At 54.0% G+C, this 8639-nt stretch overlaps 2 protein-coding genes across 2 annotated transcripts; one reads left to right on the top strand and one right to left on the bottom strand.

Annotated features, from left to right (window-relative positions):
* The first annotated feature begins 1951 nt into the window (after window positions 1-1951).
* On the top strand, window positions 1952-6130 carry KIAA0895L (KIAA0895-like ortholog). The gene is made up of 6 exons (XM_006863601.1): window positions 1952-2582; window positions 2665-2808; window positions 3033-3165; window positions 4396-4701; window positions 4834-4931; window positions 5902-6130. Exons 1-6 carry the CDS (start codon window positions 2007-2009, stop codon window positions 6064-6066), a joined length of 1422 nt encoding a protein of 473 aa, XP_006863663.1. The 5' UTR covers window positions 1952-2006; the 3' UTR covers window positions 6067-6130.
* A 1557-nt stretch (window positions 6131-7687) lies between these two features.
* NOL3 (nucleolar protein 3 (apoptosis repressor with CARD domain)) lies at window positions 7688-8639 on the bottom strand. The gene is made up of 3 exons (XM_006863643.1): window positions 8345-8639; window positions 7837-8189; window positions 7688-7762 (listed from the first exon to the last, which is right to left on the bottom strand). The coding sequence occupies exons 1-3, from the start codon at window positions 8637-8639 to the stop codon at window positions 7688-7690; spliced, it is 723 nt and encodes a 240-aa protein (XP_006863705.1).

Genomic DNA, 8639 nt, shown 5'->3' with positions numbered 1-8639 from the left:
ATACAGGGTCGCTATGGGTCGGAACCGACTCGAAGGCACTTAACAACAACAACAACAGTATGACAAACTGACAGACGAGTGGTGGAGAGTCCAGTTAGTTGAAGTGAAATCTGAGACTTAAGGAATCTAGATGGGGAAACAACATGTAGGGAAGGAATGATTCCAGTTCTGAAAAGAAGGGCTATTGGGTCCCCTCATTTGTTGAGCATCTGTTCTAGGTCAGGCATTGGGTTCTGATGATTATCAAGAGGAAACAGATAACAAATATGCTGTTCTTCAAATGGTGAGAACTCCTAAGGAGAGTAATAAGGCGAGGAAAAGGAGATTGTGGTGGAGAGGGGAAGAGGAAAGGCTTTTTCTAACAATGTAATATTGTATGGACATCTAAGGAAAGTGAGGAAACATGCTCAATTTGAGATGCTTTTTATACATTCAAGTACAGAACAGGCAGCACTGGTCTGAACTTTATGGACAAAGTCTGGGCTGGTATAGGTGTATTTAAAGCCATCAGAGTGGATGGGTCACTAATTGTGTGCCACTGAGTGGATTCTGACTCACAGCAAACTTACAGAACAGAGGAGAACTGCCCTAATGGGGGGTTTCTAGGCTAGTCCTGGTGTAGCACTGTAGGATAAGTAAGGTTGGTAGTTCAAACCCACCAGTCATTCCTTGGAAACGCTACACAGAGTCGCTGAGTCAAAACTGACTCCACAGCACTTTACAACAATCTTTACAGGCGCAGACAGCCAGGTCTTTCCTTCTGTGGAACCACTGGTGGGTTCAAACTGCAAACCTTTCAATTAGCTGCTGAACCATTGGGCCATCAGAACTCATTCATTCATCAGCTAGGTAGTGAATATAGCTGGAGAAAAGAGAACGTGTTCCACAGACAAGCCCTGGAGCATTACAATATTAGGAGGTGAGGAAGTAGGGATGAATCAGCAAGGGAATCCTAAAAGGAACAACCAGTGAGCTAGGAAGAGAATCAAGGCAGACTGTGCTCTAGAAGCTAAGTGGAGGAAGTGTTTCCAAGAGGATGTGATTAACTGATTAATATAAAGATTATTGGTGTTCTTGATCTGATCACTTTCTGATGGAGAGTGGGGGTCAGAAACTGAGTTGGAGTGAATTTAAGAGACAATAGGAAAGAATTGGAGACTGAGTAGATGACTCTTGAGCAGCTGGAGGGAGGAACAATAGGGAAGTAGGTACAGGAATATAGGGCTCAATGAGGTATTGTATTGAGGATTTGAAATGAAGAAGTAACAGCATGTTTTTATGGTGAGGGAAATAATCCAATAGAGAAACTGATGATGTGGGAAAGAGGAGAAATACCGGAGTTGTATCTCTGAGCATACAGGGGATTGGCTCAGAGCCGGGAGAGACTGGAATAGACCAGTACCCTGCCCGGAAGACACTTCAGAGGGGAAAGAAGCATCTGCTAGGAGGGCAGGCTATATTTAAAGCAAATACAGCAAAATTTAAAGTTTCCTTCTGTTTCCCAAAAGCTAGTTTTAATTTGGATTTGGATAGATGGCCCAGAGGTGCCAGGTGGAGGAGCTGGCATAAGCAAAAAGCACATGGACTTGAGGAGGCAGGTGGAGCTAAGTGGGAGAGGAGGGAAGGAACAGGGCTGAGAAGATGCCATAGGCAAAAGACAGCCCCTGAGACCCTTCACCCATCCAGGCAGCTGCAGCTGTGCACTGTACAGGCTCCCAGATTGGGTGGTCCCAGAGGGCAGGGATTAGAGGGGATTCTAGTAACCACCATCTAGGTTGGTTTATGAGACTCTTGCTCCTGCTTTCCCCCAGCCCAGCCTGCTTGGGTAAGCTTCTGGAGTGGGTATTTGGGGACAGCTACCCAGATCCCTAGCAGCAGGCCCTGGTGGGCTCACCAAGGGACCAGCAAGGGTCTCAGGCCACAGCCATTACATGCTCTTCTGTGTCCTCAGAGGCCAACAGTGAAGGGAGCTGGAGTGACTCAGCTGGATGTGACTCCAGGACAGAATGGTGCTGGACTCGGGGGCCCAGGTGTATGAGCAGGTACCCCCCAGCCCACCTGCCAGTCCCCTGTCCCTATGCACCAGGCTGAAGTCATCAGGTAGAGATGGGCCGCCACTGTACCCCTGGTCTCAGCCCCTGCCCTTGCCCTTGCCTCTGGCTTTGTCAGTCCCTTCAGCACTTGGACCTCAGCCAAGAGTGCAGCCCCTCTCAGAACTGCACCTGGGCCACCACCGCCACATGCGTCGCAGTGAGAGTACCTGCACCATAAATAACACTGGCCGGCGGAAGAGCGGCACCCAAGGACGAGCCCCACCTGGGCGGGGACGAGACCCAGGTGGGGGCACCTTGCGGTCTGCAGCCTCCCTGCCTCACCTTGCTAAGACCCGAAAGGATACAGGCCGTGGTGCCAACAAGAGCCCCTGCATGCTGGTGGCCCTTCGACCAACCAACATGAACAGCGAGCGGGACAAGTTCTTCCAATCTCGTTACACCTACAACCCGCAGTTCGAGTACCTGGAGCCCATGCCCACGGCAGTGCTGGAGAAGTACTGTGAGGCCTCTGGGCAGTTCATTCACCAGGTCAGTCCAGCCTGCCTCCCTCACCCTGGCCCTGACTACCCAAGAGGCCTGGCCTGACCGGCCACTGCTGCCCTGTGTGCAGGCGGTTGGCATCATCGAGGCTGTCCTGGAGAAGTTTGGCACCTATGAACATTTTGAGGCTGTCACTGGGGGCCAGCTGCTGACCAAGTGCCAGATCTGGTCCATTGTGCGCAAATACATGCAGAAGGAGGGCTGCGTGGGGGAGGTGAGTTTGCCCTGCCTGCCAGCCCCTTCTCTACAGTCCCCAGATCAGGCTGTTAAATCATACCTGGCTGCCTGGTAACCTCAGACCAGACTTTGACTCAGTGAATTGGGGCCTGGCTCTGAGCAGATCTGGTGAGAAGTAGGTGTCCAGCCTGACATCTGTGGGTCTGCCTGTACACTGGTCCCAGGGCTAGGGGCCATGGCTCAGGACAGTACTGCCCGTAGGTGGTGGTGCAGCTGAGTGAAGACCTGCTGTCTCAGGCTGTCATGATGGTGGAGAACAGCCGACCCACATTGGCCATCAACCTGACGGGAGCCCGCCAGTACTGGCTGGAAGGCATGCTGCGGCACGAGATAGGTCAGGGTGTGGGTGGGTGGGTGGCTGGGCGGAAATGGATGAGAGGTAGCTGGGAGCTGGGGTGTGGGGAGTGAGGGCCCCCAGTAACCCCATCCCACCTGTTTCTCCCTCATCTCTTCCCCTCGGGGAGCAGCTACCTCCTCCCTTTTACACAGAGGTAGGCCAGTACTTGCTTGCCTGCTCTTTGGGGTCACCCTTATCTCTTGCTCCGTTGGGGGATCTTTGTCTTCCTCTTTTTCTCTGATTGCCCTTCATGGTGGGTGCCAGGCTCAGAAGGCTGAAACAAGTCAGAGAGAGCACCCTAGGGGTCCCACCAGCCTAGCCAACATTGCAGGCCCTCCTGGGAGCATAGAAGACCAGATCCTGGGAATAGAATTGTCTGAGGACACACAGAGATGGTGTAAGAGGGGACAGGCCAGCCTGGGAGCCGGGTGTGCGGTGTGTGTACAGGACACTAATCATTATTCCTTTCTACCGGTCCCTCATATCAGAATCCTGTTGCTCTGGGCAAGAGGTAGTTTTTCTGAGGGCTCAATGTGACTGGCAAAATGATAAGGGCATTGTGGCTTGGTGTGTGATGTGTGCTCATGCCCCACCTCCAGAGAGCTGGGGAAAATGTGACTTTGTGGGGAGTTTGTATGTGTGTGCATGGGGAACTCATGCCTCTGAGACACTATTGGTCCTTGGGTGCACATTTGCTGAGGAGGGTATTCCTGCTGCCTGGGGTCTGGCGAATAAGTATGCTTTTGTCTGGAGGGGAGCAAGCAGGAAGGGGAATTGAGGGGAGTTATATGAGAGCCTATGGAGTCCTGGTGTGGGGCTGTGGGCTAATGCGTCAGACTGCTAAGTCCGTTTGAACCACCAAGCTGCTCCTTGGAAACCCTATACTGGGACGCTGTGGGTCGGAAGGGACTCTCTGGCACTTAACAACAACAACATATGAGAACCTGGAATCTCTGGTGTGGCACTGTAGGATAGGCACTGGACTGCAAGATCGGTTTGAACTACAACGTCGACGGTTCAAACTCACCAGCCGCTCCTTGGAAATCCTACCCAGGGTCACACTGAGTTTGAAATAACTCTCAATGGCATTTAACAACATATGAGAGCCTAAATTTAGGGGTACTTCTAACCCAGCTAGAGGTCCTGTAGGTGGGCTAAGTCAGGCTAAGGCAGGAAGGTCTCCCGACTGACCCGCCCAGCTCCACCTCCACACCCCCTCCCCTGCAGGTACTCACTACTTGCGGGGCGTGAACAATGCGCAGCAGCCTTGGCACAGCACTGAAGGCCGGGTACAGTACGGGCTGCGGCCTGCCAACCCCACCGAGGAAGGTCTGGCCAGCCTGCACAGCGTGCTTTTCCGCAAGCAGCCTTTCCTGTGGCGCGCTGCACTGCTCTACTACACTATCCACCGCGCAGAGCGCATGTCCTTCCGCCAGCTCTTCCAGGACCTGGAGCGATACGTTCAGAATGCCGACGTGCGCTGGGAATACTGCGTGCGCGCCAAACGTGGCCAGACAGACACCTCGCAGCCGGGTGGGCGGCCTCACGCGTGGGGATGAAGAGCAAGGGAGGCATTGTCCACAGCTGCTGGAATGGGCGGGGTGAGGGTGGAGTCAGGGTCTTAACCTCAGGCCCCAATGGCTCATAGCTCTCCCATGCTTGCAGGTTGCTTCAGCAAAGACCAGGTGTACCTGGATGGCATTGTGCGCATTCTGCGGCACCGTGAGACCATCGATTTCCCACTGCTGACCTCACTAGGCAAGGTGAGAAGTCACGGGCCTGCAGATGGCCTATCCAGCTCTCCACTTCTGTATTCCCTAAACCTCTGATGGGTTCTTGGCTGAGGGATGGATGCCAGAGTTCTCTAGTGGGGGGAGCATGGGTGATGAACCTAGGAGATTAAATGCCAGTTTGTTGTGACAAAAGCTCTCAGGGTCCACAGGCATAAACAGATGCTTGACCCAGCGCACAGGTGTGCACGTAGATATTGTATCTCAAAGGAGGATCAAGGTCGAGAAAGCAGTCAACAAGAAAGAGATTGAAGAAGTGGCCAGGGATCAAGTTCTTGGTCATTTGTGTCAGGTGAACTTCATCCAAAAGTATGGGAGTTGGAGGAGGAAATGTTGAGCAGAGTAGCACAGCTTCTGGCTTGTAGGAGCGAAGGTAAATTGGGGAGAAACCCAGGGAACAAGTGAAGGGGAGGAGATGGTCTTTCCATCACTTCTGGTGGGTGGTCTGGCTATGCCATTGAAGAGGAAGGATGCAGCTAGAGAGCTCTTCAGAGGGTGTAATCCCTTTAACTCAGTGGCCATTCAGAGTTCGAAATGACAGAGTCCAGATCTCCTTCTGGAACCTACTTGGGTAACTAAAGAGAACCAGGCTGACATTAGCCAGCCCCCAGAAAGTAGAGTGCTTCCTAAGTGTTACATTGGATATGAGGAGTCTGAGGTGTATGAAAGATGTTTCAGGAGTAGATTCAGGAGGCAATGAGATACCCAGGCTGGGCTGAAGAGAGGAGTGAGGTTGTGGCACATAAATGAAGATAAGAGAGCAAAGACCCAGGACTGAGCCCAGAGGTGCATGTACTGGAGGTGGACAGGAAGGAAAGTGTGAGGGGGCGCAGAGAAAAGAATCCCAGGTGCAATGGGTATTGAGCATCAATCAAGGGCTGGGACCAGCTGCCAGAGGCTGGGGGGCTCTGCCTATCCCTGAGACCCAGCCCCCTCCCCACAGGTATCCTATGAGGATGTGGACCACCTGCGGCCCCATGGGGTGCTGGACAACACCCGGGTGCCCCATTTCATGCAGGACCTGGTGCGGTACCGGCAGCAGTTGGAACACATCATGGCCACCAACCGGCTGGATGAAGCAGAGCTGGGCCGCCTACTGCCCGACTAATGCTGATCGAGAAGGCCACAGGCTCTAGATTGGCCCTCAGATTATGAAGCTATCTGCTCTGTGCTTCAACTGCCTAGGTGTTTCTTGGGGAGCTGGGAGGGCAGGAGCATCCTGGGAAGGAGAGGGTGGCAGCAGCATCAGAGGGTTTGTGTCCTTTGCTAGCCTCCCTGGAACCTGAGGACAGCAGCAGCATGTCAGGCAAACCAAGTATACCCTCCTGCCTTGAGCCTTCTGTTGAGCAGAGAAGAGGGCAGGGGGCAGTAGGGGAGCTGAGCATGGATATGGATAGGGGTGATGGGGGGTAGTTTGGGAATGGAAGTTTGTTCCTGCATGAGATGACTTTGTGTGTCTAGGGACTCCCGTCCCTCTCTTCTCCCACCTGGCCCCTTGATGCTCCTTCAGCCTTCACACTGTCTACCTCTCACTGGATCCTGGTGGGTGTCGGGACCCCTTCTCCTGAGGTGATTGCCTGAGACTGGGGTCCTGGCTCAAGGGGCAAGTGTTCTGGTAGTAGAGCCCCAGCTGGCCTGGGATGTGCTTTTCAGTACTTTGCCTCTTCCACTGATTTTATAGATTCCATATTTACTACATGCTCTACTTCCTGGGGCTTGGAGGCAATTCCTGAAGGCTCCTGAAGATTCAGTCAAGGGAAAAGAGCTCCCTTGGGAAGCACTGAGTATTTCTAGCCCCATTCCCAACACGCATGTACACACACACACTCCACTCACTCACTCACTCTCTGTGCCTCAGGCCTGTGAGCCAAGCCCAAAAGCTCATTTGGCCCTGGCCCACCCCTTTCACAGCCTCTGCCTGCACCCTCACAGCTGGTCTCTAAAAGAGGTTACCATGGTCTGGTAGCAGCCACAATCAAATGAACCTGAGGGCAGGCCCCTACGGTTGGTTGTCCCAAGACCTGAGCCCTCCTGGACCAATGGAGGAGCAGGAGGCAATTCTTGGTTTTAGTTTTACTTTGGACACACTGGGTGAGGTTGACCCACTTCCACCCCTTCCCTGGGATTCAGTTTTCCCATCTCTAAAACCCAGAAACAAGCTGGGAAGTCCTTATTCATTCAGTCAACCAATATGTATAGAGCACCTTCTGTGTGCCAATCACTGGTCAGAACCTTCACTGAAATCTCAGTGTAGGGAAAGCCAGACAATTAAAGCAGCAGTGACAATGATTTGTGTGTATTTGGTCTACCCATGATCCCATCCTGTTCCTCTCTTCTAATCTCACTTATCAAGGCTCTGGGGTGCTAAGACTTCCCTAGGTAGAAACAAGCGCCCCAACCCCTTGCTGTCTGTCTCAGGCCCAAGGCTTTTCTGGAGGGAGGTGGTTATCTACACAGGCCCTTAAATGCCTCTTGATGGGAAAAGAGCTGGAGCTGGGGATAGGCCTTTGTCCCACTGGATTTCTGGGTCTGGAATCCCTAGTGATACAGCTTGGGCTACTGAAGGCTAAGGACTAGGGAGAGGAATGAAGGAACGCAGGACTGCCTAGGTTGCTGGTACTTAAAGGCATGCACCCACCCCCAGTTCCAGGGCAAAGAGCCAGAATGAGAGAGAGCCCAGCCCAGGTGACCTCCCCTAGGGTTTATTCACTTCTAGAGACCACCAGGAGTCAGCCCACACAGGATCCCAGGTCCCTTCCAGTTTGGGCGGGAAGCCGCTGGTCAGCATACTGGTCTTCAAGAATCTAGAAGTGTAAGACAATGGGAGAGAGTGGTCAGTGAGGTGGGCCCGCCCTCCACTTCCCAGTTCATGACTTACTGCCAGCCAGACACCAGGTGAGGGGAGCCTCACACCTTCAGGCTCATCTACTGCCTCGTAGTCAGCCTCCGGCTCAGGCTCGGGCTCCAGTTCAAATTCTGGTTCTGCCTCTGGTTCGGGTTCTGGATCCATTTGGGGTTCTGGCTCTGGCTCAGTTGCCTCAGAGGCCTCAGCTTCCAGCTCCGGTTCGGGCTCCTCTGGGGTCCCTGACTGCACTGCTTCGGAGCCTGCAGGACCCCCAGCCTCATCCCACTCAGACGTTCGGGGTAGTCCGGGGCAAGCAGTTCCGGAGCCGGGTGTCTCAGGCGTCCAGTGGCCTGGACACGGAGGGTCGTAGCTGCGGTCCCGGTAGCCTGGGGCAGAAATGGAGTATCTCAGGTTCTTGTACCTTTCCTCATTTCCTTTTGCTCTTAGTTGGGAAACAACTCAAGCTCTTAGCATTTGCCCCGCCCTCCGGATCACACCCCACCCCCTGCTTTGCCCTAAGCCCCGCCCCGTGCGCGCTCACCGGGGCCCACATGCTGCCAGTCCCAAGTGGGGTCAGGTGCGCGCGCGGTAAGCTGGGCACAGCGCAGCAGCTCGTGGCAGGCTCCTTCGCCCTTGCTCTGTACTAGTAGCAGCAGCCGGCGCACCCTGCGCTCTGCATCAGGCAGCGCGTCCAACGCCTCATACTCCGCCCCTGTGAGCACGCCTCGAGTCAGCAGTGCGTCCAGCAGCAACCCGCAGTCGGCCTGCAGGGTCTCCACCAGGCGTTTCCGCTCGCGATCTATCGTCTCCGACGGCCGCTCCTGCGTATTGCCCAT

Source organism: Chrysochloris asiatica, unplaced genomic scaffold (assembly GCF_000296735.1).
Source record: "Chrysochloris asiatica unplaced genomic scaffold, ChrAsi1.0 scaffold00055, whole genome shotgun sequence".
Lineage (NCBI taxonomy): Eukaryota > Metazoa > Chordata > Mammalia > Afrosoricida > Chrysochloridae > Chrysochloris > Chrysochloris asiatica.
This window is presented reverse-complemented; position numbering and strand designations above follow the sequence as displayed.